At 50.5% G+C, this 14,564-nt stretch overlaps 1 protein-coding gene across 5 annotated transcripts in view; it reads left to right on the top strand.

Annotated features, from left to right (window-relative positions):
• Positions 1–14,564, top strand: part of RAPGEF1 (Rap guanine nucleotide exchange factor 1) — a 137,502-nt gene that overhangs the window by 13,075 nt on the left and 109,863 nt on the right. Inside the window, exon 1 of one of the 5 annotated variants that reach the window (XM_055541458.1) lies at positions 8,521–12,625. The exons of the other annotated variants lie outside the window; for them this stretch is intronic. Within the exon in view, the coding sequence (XP_055397433.1) occupies positions 12,562–12,625 (64 nt within the window). The 5' untranslated portion in view covers positions 8,521–12,561. Of the gene's footprint in view, positions 1–8,520; positions 12,626–14,564 lie in introns of those variants that run through there. 5 annotated transcript variants of the gene reach the window in all.

Here is a 14,564-nt window from a genome sequence, read left to right as displayed (position 1 = left end):
GACAAAGAGAGTCCTGTGAGTGGATGGTGGTGAGAGTAGCCCAGCAGTGTGAATGCACTTCTCACCACTGACCTGTACACTTAAAGATAGTGAAGACAGTAAGTTTTATGACAATACGTTTAAAAAAGTACTGTGGATACCAATTATTTTTTAGTATTTATTTGTATTATAGTTATTCAGTCTTAAATATGGTAAGTTATATTAAAACATTTTTTAAATGGTGGAATATGCCTATATATTACTAGGGAGCAGTGCTCATGTTAGAAATGACCTCTGGTTTAATGAATTACATCTGGGCTGGGAGGACCTCTAGGTGAACTACAGGCACCCATGGGACATGATACTCTGGGTTCCCTGAGAGCAGCGACTTTTATAACTGGGCGAGCCTGTGTGATCATGAGATGTGGGCTTCCATGGAACCGGAAACTTCTCAGCCAGGATGGACCCCCCGACCCCCCCCCCCCCCCACCTTACACGACACTCCTCAGCTGCGCTCAGCTCCTTAAGGGCCGTCCTAGTGGGGGTTACCCACTGCTGCCCTGTGGTAGCCTTTGGTTCCCGTCCTTCATCCTTGGTCTGAGGAGGGCAGTGCTGTGAGTGGGAGAGAAGTCCTGCAGGTGTAGAGGTCGAGGTGAGCCCAGAGCTCAGTGGGTGCAGTAGTCTGGCACACGCTGAGGGCTCTTAGTAAGATCCTCACAAGCCTGTCGGGGACTTCCGTCCAGTCTTCTGCCTGGAGACCGTCCTCGTCGGCACCCACTGAGTTGGACCGCACAGATGGGATTTGCACTAGCTCTGCTTGATTGGATTCCAGGCTCTTGGCCACATTCATAAGAAAGTATCATTGACTTGGGGGAGGGGCCGAGAGAGGATGGCCTACGGAAGCAAGGTCCAGTCTTTCTCTTAAGAGTTTTAAGGCCAGGAAAGCGCTGGTAGTGTTAGATGAAACAGTGCCTCCCTTTGGGAGTTGTCGCCTCGAGATTGTCACAAGTCTCTATCCCACGAGTATCGTGAGCATGTCTATGAATCTGGGGTGATAGGCAGTCACTGCGTCTTTCAATCCTGTGGCACCAACACATGTAAGACATACTAGTGATACAGTAACACTTCTCAGGAAATTACCTTAGCAGGGTTGATTATAAAACAACACACTCTGATTTCAAATGTGAAACTATGAAGGCATTTACCTTTTAGAGTCAAGGAAATAGAGCAGGAAGCCTTGATTCAGGCTCTGAGCTGCTTTCTTGAGCACCTGCTGTCTTTAGTTCCTGACGAGAGATGCTGGGGCACAGTGGCAACCGAGCCAGGCACCTGCTCTCTGGGTCTGCACTGAGCCTGTCCAGGGCTCCCCTCCATGTGAGGTCTAGCCTTTGGTTGAAGAATCAGACTCTAGAGTTCTGCTTATAAACATCACTCTTGCCTCGCCTCGCAGTTAGACGTCTGGACACCTCATGAAAAAGAGCTTGAAGATCACTGGGCTCAGGCAGACGCGACAGATGGGGTGACGCTCTCACCTCCCGGCCCCACCTGCTGTCCTGGCAGGATTATTAATAGCACCCTCCCTGTCACTCTCAGAAGTGTCCTGATCTGGAAGACACTGGGGGAGGAATCATTTACAGCTCCTGAGTGCCACACGTTTGTGCTGGAGAGGGTCTTGTTTTTGCAGTGAGACAGCTGTTTCAGAAATACAGCCTGTTCCAGGGCGGGATCAGGGCTGTAGAGTCCCTAGAGGGTCAGCTGAGTTCGGTTTTGGCCCCATTCTCCCTGTGGGCATCTGCCACTTCTTACATTCCGGTCGCTGAATTCATGGAAGCCTCAAAACCTAGGATGATTTGGTTTTTCAACAACAGCAACAATAAACATGTACATACAACAACCAGAATGTATTTTCCTTGTGAGAAAAGTTAGATTAACCAGATCTTAAATTCATATTCTTTGGAACGGATGGGAAGGATCTTAGTGTTTGTGTCAAGTCTTACAGAGAGAATTGGAAAAATAATTATATGGGGCCAGTAATCTCGGGTTAAGTTAGAGATTTTCTTTTCCCTGTTGCTGTAGAAAGAAGGATGGAGGTTGAATTTTTGAAGACTTTTTATTCAAGTGCTACAGTTGATGTTTAAAGAAAACAACCAGAAAGGTAGGAAGTTTGTGTTCACGACAGATTGGCCTGTTATGTTAGCAGGTGCTGATGGCAGGACAGGTCGGGGGCCCCTGTCCTGAGGACCTGCTGGGTGCCCCAGAATGCGACCCACCTTCTCCAGTACGTCTCAGGCTTTAGCACCTGGAGGTTGCTGTGCTCGCTCCAGCCCCTGGTTTCTGCTTGAGCAGTTCTGGAGTTGAGCTGAGAGCTGGCATTTCTAGCAAGTACCCAGGTGATCATAGACAAGTGTATTACAAAGCAGAGACATTACTTTGCCGACAAAAGTCAATATAGTCAAAGCTATGGTTTTTCCGGTAGTCATGTACAGATGTGAGAGTTGGACCATAAAGAAGGCTGAGCACTGACGCATTGATGCTTTAGAACTGTGGTATTGGAGAAAACTCTCAAAAGTCTCTTGGACAGCAAGGAGATCAAACCAATGAATCCTAAAGGAAATCAACCCTGAATATTCATCGGAAGGGCTGACACTGAAGCTCCAGTCCTTTGGCCACCTGATGCAAAGAGCTGACTCATTGGAAAAGACCCTGATGCTGGGCAAGGTTGAAGGCAGGAGGAGAAGGGGACAATAGAGGATGAGATGGTTGGATGGCATCACCGATTCAATGGACCTGAGTTTGAGCAAGCTCCAGGAGATGGTGAAAGGCAGGGAAGCCTGGCGTGCTCCAGTCCATGGGTTACAAAGAGTCAGACATGACTGAGAGACAGAACGACAGCCCAGGTGCTGCTGGTAGGATAGGTCTTGGGATGGGGGCACTTGGGAATCACTGCTTAAAGTTAAGTGTGGAGAGGAATGAAAAGACTCCTCGGGATCTAACCTGAAAAGTGGCTCCTGGAGGGTGAGGAGGGATGTAGAAAACAGTTTATAAGCGTTGATGCCAGGAGCTGTACTGTGTGTATTTAATCCCATTAGCAGCACCGTGGGGAGCTGAGAGTGACTTCATTTTACAGATGAGAAAGCTGAGGTGTACGTGACTTAGCCGGTTGGCATGTGGAGGAATGAGGGTAAACCATTGCCCGGTACTGACACGAATCATTTTTAAATGGATGAGCAGCACAGACACCTCAGAGTGAAGAAGATTGGCACAGGGGACCAGCAGGAGAAGGACGACGTTCACAGCTCCTCTTCCAGCGTGTGTTCTTGTCAGCAGCTCTCGAGGTGAAAGGCAGTGCTCTAATTAGCTCTGACAAGAAGATGCCCAGAAGGTTGGCAGCTATGAGGAAAACTCTGATGAATCTCACACTCAGTGTATATTGTGCCCTGGGACATTAGCTAATTGATTAGTTTGATTTGTCACCATGATTAGCAAGACAGTTTAAAACTAAGCACCTAGGACCTGAGAACCAGACTCTAAAACTGAAATTTTGTTTAAAATTTAGTACTTTAAAAACATCATGGTATTTTTTTTTTTTTTAAACAAGCTTCTGACTTGTCTTAATGTGTAAGTGTTGTGGTTACACATAGACACATCCATCTCAGCCCTCCTTTTCTGGATTCTCTGCTCTTCCAGACTCTCAGTTTTGGAACATTGACAGAGGAACCTGGTAGGCTGCAGTCCATGGGGTCGCTAGAGTTGGACACGACTGAGCGACTTCACTTTCACGTTTCACTTTCATGCCTTGGAGAAGGAAATGGCAACCCACTCCAGTGTTCTTGCCTGGAGAATCCCAGAGACGGGGGAGCCTGGTGGGCTGCTGTCTATGGGGTCGCACAGAGTCGGACATGACTGAAGTGACTTAGCAGCAGCAGGGCTGAGTCCTCCAGTTTCTTCCTCAGCAATCTAGTCCCATGTCTTTTTTTTTCTTTTTTAAATTTTTATTGGCGTATAATCTATAATGTTGTTAGTTTATTGCTGACAGCAGAATGAATCAGTCATGAAGTGAAAGTCGCTCAGTCATGTCTGACTCTTTTCGATCCCATGGATTATATGATCCATGGAATTCTCCAGGCCAGAGTACTGGAGTGGGTAGCCTTTCCCTTCTCCAGGGGATCTTCCCAGCCCAGGGATCGAACCCAAGTCTCCCCGCTTTGCAGGCAGATTCTTTACCAGCTGAGCCACAAGGGAAGCTGAAAGTTATGACCAACCTAGATAGCATATTCAAAAGCAGAGACATTACTTTGCCAACAAAGGTTCGTCTAGTCAAGGCTATGGTTTTTCCTGTGGTCATGTATGGATGTGAGAGTTGGACTGTGAAGAAGGCTGAGCGCCGAAGAATTGATGCTTTTCAACTGTGGTATTGGAGAAGACTCTTGAGTCCCTTGGACTGCAAGGAGATCCAACCAGTCCATTCTGAAGGAGATCAGCCCTGAGATTTCTTTGGAAGGAATGATGGCTAAAGCTGAAACTCCGGTACTTTGGCCACTGCATGCAAAGAGTTGACTCATTGGAAAAGACTCTGATGCTGGGAGGGATTGGGGGCAAGAGGAGAAGGGGATGACAGAGGATGAGACGGCTGGATGGCATCACTGACTCGATGGACGTGAGTCTCAGTGAACTCCGGGAGTTGGTGATGGACAGGGAGGCCTGGCGTGCTGCGATTCATGGGGTCGCAAAGAGTCGGACACGACTGAGCGACTGATCTGATCTGATCTGATACATGTACCCACTCCTTTTTTTAGATTTCATTCTCTTTTAGGTCACCAGAGATCGTGGAGTAGAGTTCCCTGAGCTATACATACAGCAGTTCATCATTAGTTACCTGTTCACACATAGTATTGTGTATATGTCGCTCCTTATATCCCAATTCATCCTATCTCCTCTCCCCTTCTTGGTAACCATAAGTTTGCTCTCTACGTCTGTGCTAGTCCCGTGTCTTTAAATGCCATCTAAATACTGGTCATCCCCAAATGGGCGTGTCCAGCCTCCAACTGTCCCCTGAACTGCAGACTGCCCGCTTACATCTCCACTCAGCTGTCTTGTCAGCATCAGACTTGATGTGTCTAAACTAAACCAGGACTCCTGCTTCACCACCTTACTTCATGCCTCACTGGCTCCTCCCAGGGTGTCCATGACAGTGAATAATACCATTTTTTAAAAGAGGTTTTTTTGTTTGTTTAAATGTTTATTTGGCTTCGCCAGGTCTTAGTCGCCACATGTGGGATCTTGAGTCTTCATTGCAGCAGGCAGGAGCTTTAGTTCTGGCATGCGGGATCTAGTTCCCTGACCAGGGGTTGAACCCAGGCCCCGTGCATTGGGAGCATGGAGTCTTAGCTGCTGGACTATCAGGGAAGTCACTGAATAATGACATTTTTGGCCTAACTGATCAGGCCCATAAAATCTGGGAGTCCTCTCAGACTCTTCTCTTGTTGCCCACACCTGACCACCCGCGGGTCCCCTGGGCTTACCCCGGGTGTGTCCGGCCTCCCGTCTCTCACCCCTCTCTGCTGACTTGCGCTCCAGCCAGTGCTGCCCCTCCCTGTGCTGCCTTGGTGCCCTCCCGACTGGCTTCTGGGTCCCCACTCCCCCTCACAGCTGTCCAGTCTTCGTTCAGCAGCCAGAGCGTGAATTAGATCAAACCGGGCCGATCCAGGCCATCCGTGGCTCTACACCGTGACCGAAAGCCAGAGCCCTGCCTGGCCCGCCCGCAGTCCTGTCCCTGGCCGTTCTGCCCCGCGGCTCGGCTGCCTGAGCTTGTCCCCTGGGTGTTTTTGGAGGCTCCTGTGCACACTCCTGCCTCAGGCCGTGCCCTTGCTCCTCCCTCGGCCTGGCGCGCGCCTGCCCCAGGTATGGAGGTGACGCCTCCCGCCCCCAGAGGGAGCCAAGAGGGGCTCTGGAGCCTGGTTTCAGGAGCTGCCTCCGCTGTGTGCTGTCCTGTGACCTGGGGGGTTGCTGACCCTCTCGCTCAGGGAGTGCATGGCCCCGGGGTGGGGGTGGTGAGCTTCGCACAGGGAGCGCGCAGCTCCTGAGTCAGAGCTGCCCTGGGTGACTGTGACGGGTGCCCCCTCCCGCCCCGCAGGCCTCTGCTCCCAGGTCCCCCGGGGCCTGAGGTAGCACCCCGTCAAGCTGTCTCCTCACTGTCCCCTAGCCCTTCCTCTGTTTCGTTGTTGGTGTCTAATGTGATGTTCCTTTGCTGCTGCTTGTGTGCTCTCCTCTCTCGTAAGGAGGTGAGCTCCTTGTCGGCTGCCTTGTCACCGGAGCTCAGGAGGCACACGGGAAGCTCACGGATTCTCGTTGAATGAGAGGACAAAAGCACATGTTGGGGTGGGCTCAGCCTCAGAGTGGGGAAGGCTGTGCATCTTTACCCAGGAATGTGTTCCCTGGAGAGTGCTGCTGAGGCTCCCCCCAGCCCCGCCCGTGCTGAGGCTGCCTGGTCACGATGGGTGACATCTCTGAGTGGGCTGCTGTAAAGGGCTGCTGCTGCTGCTCCTAAGTCACCTCAGTTGTGTCCAACTCTGTGCAGCCCCATAGATGACAGCCCACCAGGCCCCGCCGTCCCTGGGATTCTCCAGGCAAGAACACTGGAGTGGGTTGCCATTTCCTTCTCCAAGGCATGAAAGTGAAACGTGAAAGTGAAGTCGCTCAGTCATGTCTGACTCTGCGACCCCATGGACTGCAGCTTACCAGGCTCCTCCATCCATGGGATTTTCCAGGCAAGAGTACTGGAGTGGGGTGCCATTGCCTTCTCCGCTGTAAAGGGCAGGAGCCCACAGATCCTGGGGGCTTTGAGGGTGGGAGGAAGGTGATGGGAACCTTTCCCCAGTGAGGGTGTTGCCTCTTCTGAACCTGTCACATTCCAACTGAAGCAGAGATTGTGGGTCCCCTTGATGGATACCCATTGACAGTCTGCCAGATGTTGACCATTGGGTTTCATCTGCTTTACTGGAGAGGAAGGAGGTGGGACGCAGCACAGGCGGGCTCACAGGAGAAGGTTCTCACCAGGCACTGCCCCTGTGGCTAAAGAAAAGGCTCCTGAGAGGGGATGTGGGAGAGGAAGGTGAGAGAGGAAGTTGGGGGACTAGACTCCCAAAGGCCTCAAATGCCTGTCCCTCCGGGAGGTGACTTCCTCTTTTGGGTCTTCCAGGAAGCATCAAAGCTCAGGAGGTGTTCTCCACACATACTTACTTTCCCTTGAGTAGTCCATGTAATTGTGAAGTAAGTTGCAAGGAGAAAATGACTGTTTTTGTTCACTTGAAAAAATAGTTCATTTCTCTCAGTTTCAGGTGGATTTGATAAAGTTGAGGGTGTGGGCTTCCTCCCTTCTGTGTCCTGCAGTTTTGTTCCTGGCCCGTCGTGACTTCAGAAAGAACAGCGAGCGAGCAGATGCTTCTTTAAAGGGCTAGATGCTGACTGAGCAGTGAGACTCTGCCGCTGTTGCCCTTCCTTCATGAGCCAGCACCATCTGCCACGGTCTGCTGTGGGGTGCCTTGGAATCGGGGGTCCTGCCCTTGGTATTTTGCAGGTTGGGTCAGACCCCAGGAGCGATGGACTGGAGGGCTTTACGGGTCGTTCTGTCAAGTGTGGCTTCTGGGCCTGCCTGGACAGAAACAAAGCCGTCTTGCGTGGGACGCAGTATCCGTGTTCAGTGAGGATTGGCGCTTTATTGTTGTTGACGTTCCCCTGCCGGAGGAAGGCAGCTGGCTAGCTGTGGAAAAACACCAGCCTGAGATCCAGTGAGGAGGGTTCTCCGGTTGTCTGTGAACCCTTGGGAAGATGTCTTTCCTTCAAAAGAGGACCTGAGTTTCCTTGTTTTGGAATGAGAGGATTGGACTAGCTCTGTGGATTTCAACCTTTTGGAAGTCTTTGGGACTTTAATGAATGCCAGGGACTTCTCTTCCCAGGAAAATGAATGCACGTGCGTTGGTCAACCCTTTGGACATCCCCTGAAGCCCGTGAGATGAAACCCTGGACCTCAAAGGCTCTGCCCCACCTGACCCCCATCCGCCTCCCCCATTCGCATACCTCCAGTTGCACAGGGCCTTTGCACATGCTGTTCTGGCCCAGGACGTGCTTCCCCGTGTGCTTGGGCAGCTCCTCCTCCAAGTCTCACCCTTCCCTGACCACCCAGATTAGATTAGGTGACCCTGCTAGCCTTGCTTCCCCTGCCCTGAGCTTCTCAGCGCTGATTACAGTGGTAATTAAGTGATTCTTTGCTTGCCTTGTCTGAGTCTCCCCATTTGTGGGGTGAGTCTCAGGCCACTCAGGCCGTAACAGTCAGACTGACCTGTGAGTGTGCATGCGTGTGTCGTAAGAGAGCCCCGGTCTGCGTTTCCTGTGACGCACTGCTCGAGACGCGCCTTCGCCATCAGCAATTTCCGTGGCGCTGGGCAGAAACATCACTTCAAAGCAGGGCCGAGGGCACCGAGCAGACTGGCTCCCAGACTTTGTGCCTCGGTCTGGCCGGTCTGGCCTCCGGGCCGGCCCTCCCCTTTGTTTGCGCTCTGGACGGAGCTGCAGCTCCTGGTTTGGAACATTCCCACCGTGCTTGGTGCTTCCTTGTATTGTTGTGTTTTCCTCTGGAGGGGAAGTGACCAACATCAGCCTTTCCTCCCAGCAGACAAATTCCGTGCGCAAAGCTACACGTCAGCTTCTGGGCGCCCGCTGGCGAGCCCAGCTTCCATCTCCTGCCCGCGGGGGTGGGGGTTGAAGTTGTGCATGACAGCCATCGCAGACCTTTCTTTTTTGAGCAGTGGGCAGTGCCTTGCAGGACTCCCTGACGCAGGTCTCTTCTGAATCCAGTTGCGGCTTGCATTGAGGGTGTTGTTATTGTTGTTGTTTAGTCCCTAAGTCATGTCCAACTCTTTTTGCCACCCCATGGGCTGTAGCCAGGCTTCTCTGTCCATGCGATTTCCCAGACAAGAATATTGGAGCTAGTTGCTATTCCTTTCTCCAGGGGGTCTTACAAATCCAGGGATCGAAGCCATGCCTCCTGCTTGGCAGACAGGTTCTTTACCACTGAGTCACCAGGGAATCCCTGCATTGAGAATAGGACTCTGTAAACACTTGAGACATCAATAGACGCAGTGTTACCTCCCCAGCTTATGTTGCTTGTATTATTCTGATGAAACAAATGTTTGTAAGTGAAACTTTATTTGCACTAAGGGAGTAGGTTGTTTACCAGAATGTTACAGTGAATCTTACTGATACAGAAGGAAAATATCCCTCATGATGGCAAATAATTGATCTTTAATGTATTGTCTCTAAAGTTGGATATTCATAGATGATAAAAGAATATTAAAGAAACCCAGTAACTATTTAAGTGTGCCAGGCACCTTTAAAATATCATCTAAAGCTTTAGACTGCCCTATGAAGTAGGCAACCTGCTAGTACGTATTTTCCATATGAAAAAATCAGGTCCAGGGAGGTCAAGTTCCTTTCTCAAAGTCACTCAGCTGGGAGGTGCCCAGCTAGAGTTCCAGATTGGGCCAGCTCTCCTCCAAAGCCAGCGTTTCCCGCTCCTTCCCCTGTCTGGTCAGGAGGGAGAGGTGGCAGGTTGCCCAGCCAAGAGTTAAGATTCTGGGGTCTGGATCTGGCTGTGTCACTGAGGGTGGCGCCTTGACCCCGGCTCTGCCCGCCCCCTGACCCCCCCAAGCTCTTAGGGAAGATGGTTTTGTCCGTCTGTGTCCTTTAGGCCCTGCTGTTCTGTGAGTCGGTGACTTGGGGCCTGTGGTAGTCATGCTCCCGCTCCCGGGGGCTCTGACTGACAGCAGCCTTACCTCGCGGCGTCCTCGGGGTGGTTGCGCAGGACATGGAGGCCAGGATGCTGGCCGTGTGCTTGCCATTCGGGAGGCGCTTCCCTTCTGACCGCTCTCACCCGAGAGCCCCGTGTCCCCCCTGAGCTGTGGGTTAGATGGTCACTTGCCCTTCGGGGACAAACCCGGAGACGCTATCTAAGAAAAGGCCGTCGGATTCATCTTTCCCTGTCCCCAGCCCCCTGCAGTTCACAGGGAATCCTTTTGGGAGGCCGCGGTCCCCTGAGACACAGCTGACCCACAGGGTCCTCCCTTCAGAGCTGCTCTCAGGGACATCTCCAGGTGGTTTGGAAGGTTCGGCAGTAACCCAGCTGTCTGGAGCTGGGGATCTTTTCCTCAGGGGTCGAACGTGGCAGCCTCTAGCTCAGCAGTGGCGGAGTCGGCCTCAAGCCCGGCTTCCAGCAGTGAACCGCTGTCGTGCGCGCTCTGGCACATGGGGAGCTGACCCAGACCCGGCCACCCCCTAACGTCAGGGGCTCTGCAGACCAACGGGGTTGAGAAAGATGCGGGTGACGCTCCCCATTGGGGACTCGGCCTGAGCTGAGGAGTGGCGAAGGCGGACGGAACAGTGCTCTGGTGGCCTGTGCCCTGGCTCTTGCCACAAGGAGAGTTTGTTTGCGGACTAGAAGCTCTGGCTCACCCACTGTAGGCTGTATCTGTTGGGGCGGGCAGAGACGTCTTCATTTGTTTAGTCCTCCTGTCTGCCTGTCTGTTCATCCGTCATTAGGCATCTGTGTGTCCGGGTACTCTGGTGGCGCTGGGCGGCATTGTGTGCAGAGCATTTGATATGTTAAAACGTTCTTTAGGTGAAAAGAGACATTAGGATGCAGGTTCTAAAGTAGAACTTCTTTGATCTATTGTGCTTCTATAGATAAATTGAACTAAATTTCTTGTGGAAGAAATGAGGTCAGACATATCTGGCACTGAACGCTTGCCTAAGGAAAATTATTACGGTTTGGGGAAGGAAACTGAGGGCCCTTCAGAATGTGTCAGAAGGGTGGGGCCGTCACTGATGGCGATGCGGATGGGGCGCTGGGTGTGCTGTGGGTGTTTGAGCTGCGGCTGGGTGTCGGCGGCCCCTCCAGGTGGCTGAGGCTCGGGTCTGTGCTCTTTGCCAGTTCGTGGTTGTGGTTTGACTGGAAGGAGCGTTCCATGCACAGTGTGAGGGTGGCGGGTGGCAGTGCCCTCCCTGAAGCACCCGCTCTCCTTCTCGCCTGGTCACTGGGAAAGTGGAACAGACACATGCTATTGGCTTTGAGAAGTCTGGATTCTCGGGCCATGATCGTGTGAAAATGACGTCTGTATTGGTAGATGGGAATCAGAAACCTCAGGCTCCTGTAGAGATCTGGATGTGGCTTCTTTGGTCCTGCATACGCCGGCAGGATTCTCTTGCTCCCTTGGAAGGGGCCGTGGCCGGTGTGGCGCCCCGGCCGTGGTGCAGCACGCTGAGCAGTGGAAGCCCTGGCGCACTGAGTGCCTTTTAGATGCCATCTCTCTGGCTCCATGGGCCTTTTTTTGTCTTTAAATTTTACTCTGGCTCCCCCATCCTACCCTCCAGTCACTTTGATTGCGTGCCTTTGGCCAAATTGGCTGAAGCCAGGTATCTGCCTTCCGAGCTACTGTAGTTTCACAGTCAAAACTGTGTGACCTGATGGTAGTAACGATGTCCTGAGGGGACTCCTAAGTGTCTGTCTTATTTGGTCCTCATCGCAGCCAAGGAGGTGGGACTTGGGCATTCTGCGCAGCTAACAGATGAGGCAACCGCCGCCGCCGTGCTCTGCGGGCAGGCCAGAATCGGGCCCGGGGTGGGGCCTCAGTCTCCCCACCGCCTGCGCTCCAGAGATTCCTGGAGAGCTTTTCTGCCCTCAGGCTCTGGGATCTCAGTCAGTGAAATCTTTCCGTGTACCTTGACATTTTCTTTTCTTTAATTTTTTCCCCCACAAAAAAGTGTATGATTTCATGCCTTTTCTTCCAGGAAATCTGTTGTTCAGAATTTAGGTGGTCCAGCATTTTCTCCAGAAATGTTAATTCCAACGTAGACTGTATGACTGGAGCTTGAGGTTGCAAATTCCTGTTTGTCCTCTGAGCTCTTCTTCTTTGGAAACTGAAGTGCAGCTTGCATTTTGATGTTTGTTTACTTTTCCCCTTGGAAACACAGTCTTAATGAAGTCAGTTTGTTTTCGCCGATGGAACTTGTCCCGTGATGCACACTGGTCTAAGGGCTAGAACCTTAAAAAGAAGGTGTGACCCTGGGGTCTCTGTGACAATGTTTCTTGTGGCACACCCCCAAACTGGTCTATTTTTAGCTTTCAGCTTCTTGATCATGTGATTTCCCACTCCTCCCCCAAGGAAAAGCAGCTTTGATGGGGTTTGGAAATGAAGTTCAGTCTCCAAGGCTGCTGCTGTGGTGATGAGTATTGGAGTGTCAGGAAAGCCGAGGAGGTGCTCCTAGAATAGACCGGTCCGGAGACCCACCACCAGGGCGGTAACAAGGCTTGTATTCTGATATCCTCCCTGGAAGTGAAGAGAGTTGGAGAGGCAGGAGGCAAAGACCTTTCAGAGCAGAGTTCAAGTCTTTCTTGCACGGGCTTGCCGCTGGGTGATGGGGATGTCTGAGAGATGAATCCCTGTCCAGCTGGTGACTTGGTCTGTATTTGCTCTTCAGCAAAGACACTTGGGCTTGGAAGGGCTCTGTGATCCTCTGGCTTAATTTAGAATGGGCAATGCTGTTGAAAAACAGAAGCCCCTGAAACGAAGCCACCTGTGTCCCTGGAAACAAGGTAAGAAGACCCCGCACTTTGTACCCAGGAAGAAGGGCTTTGGCTGCCATCTGTTGGGATGCTTCGGTGTAAAACCAGACCTGAGCCTGCAGGTCAGACCGTGCTTCCAGTTCAGCATGGTCTGGAGACAATGAACAGACAGTTCTGCTAAGGAATGAAATGGTTTGCATCTCTGTGATGGCCTGACTTGGCTGAAAACTTTAGTTCAGTTTGAGATTTTTTTATTTAGTGCAGCACATGTCGCTGGGTTGAAATTTTTCAGTTTTAAAAAATATCCCAAAGAAAAATTTTGATATCCAGGAGTTTGCATTTTTAGTGACAGTTTGGTTTAGAGAATGTTAATAATAGCTTTTAAATATATAGCATCTTTCTTCCAAAGAGTTCAAAGTATCTCCTATTAAAGAAAAAAAAGAACAACCTTGAAGAACAACCTTGTGTTTGTCTATCCTCGACGTCCATGATACAGGACAGCAGCGCCTATTGCTACCTCCTCCGTGTCACTCGGGCTTGTGCTAGCGTTAGCTCTGAGAAGGAAGAAGCCAGAGGGGCCACAGCAGTGTGCTGCGGTGTGCCTGAACTGGAGGACCCTTGAGCAGGGTCCCAGGGCACTCGCTGCCCTTTCTCACTGTTATTAACCTAGCAGGCCAGCAGTTCGCAGACCCAGTAGGCACCAAGATACCAAAGATAGTGCCCACAGGGCTTCATCAGGTATGGACTCTTTGATGCCCACTTGCCAAAAAAGAAGGGAGGTAGCACCTGACCTGTAGCAAGACAGTTTGATCGCAAGTGTGTGCACAAGTGTGCATTTACGAACAGAAAAAATAAACTGGGAGAAACGCATGGGAATGTCAGTAATAGTTGTCTTTTGTGGTCAGGTTATGGATAATTTTTTTTTCTTCTTGAAAAAAAGTCAGTGGGGTGTGAACTTACCATTACCCTTCTAAGTTTCCATCAGTCAACGAGCTAGTTTGGAAAAGGTACTCCTTTCTGGTCCTTTATCAAATCCTGCTTTGAATAAAAAAACGATGAAAGACATTTGAGGGACAGACCAGGAAATTTGAATATGAACTGGGTGGTAGATGGTATTTGGAAACTGTTGCTAAAATCATTGTGTGTTGGTGGTAATGAGTCATGTAGGAGAATGTCCATTTTGGTATCGTCATGCTGAAGTATTTAGGAGGAAAGGGTTATACTGGCTATAATTTTACTCTAAAATGGTTCAGGTGAGTGAGTGAACACTTGCATATAGGTAAGAAAAACAGGTAATGAATATATGAGATTTGTTATATTTTCTTTAATGTACTTTACCCACTTGGGGGAGAAAAACATTAAAAAAAAAAAAAAGCAGTTGCTTTTTATGTCATAATACTTTGTCCTTCAAAAGAATGACTCTTAGCAGACACGGGTGTTTACATGTGGGCTGGGATGCAACACTGTCTCTTACTGCCATGTGGGCTGGTATTTCCAGTTACCGAGAAGAAAAGCCGCATGATCCAATAACACAAATCACCAGTGTTAGAACAGGAATTTAACATTTTACTTACTTTCAAGTTGTCTCTGGTTTTCCTTAGGAAAATGTATGAATGAAAGCGTCTTGACATTTCCACTGGAAGCAGCTGGGTTTACAGACAAAAATGAAAGCTGTTGTGTTGTGTTGTTTACTTGTGTTCAGAAATGTAAGTGAGAGGGACTGATGGCAGGGATTTCAGAATCCACAGCGAACTGGGGGTAGAAAGAGCAATTAATTGCTGCTGATTTCTGGGTCTTCACAGATCCTTTGGACCAGGAGCACGTTTCTGCCAGTGTAGGGATTTGGTTTGTGCATGGGAGATCCCGTACCTGCAGTTTATTCTCCGATCCAACATCTGTGGATGCTCTGCCAAGGACCCACAATAACAGGGGTGTGGAGTTTATCTGTTCTTCCCAGTTTGTCTTTGTC

Source organism: Bubalus kerabau, chromosome 11 (assembly GCF_029407905.1).
Source record: "Bubalus kerabau isolate K-KA32 ecotype Philippines breed swamp buffalo chromosome 11, PCC_UOA_SB_1v2, whole genome shotgun sequence".
NCBI lineage: Eukaryota > Metazoa > Chordata > Mammalia > Artiodactyla > Bovidae > Bubalus > Bubalus kerabau.
Note: the sequence above shows the minus strand (reverse complement) of the source record. Positions and strands in the feature narration are given on the sequence as shown.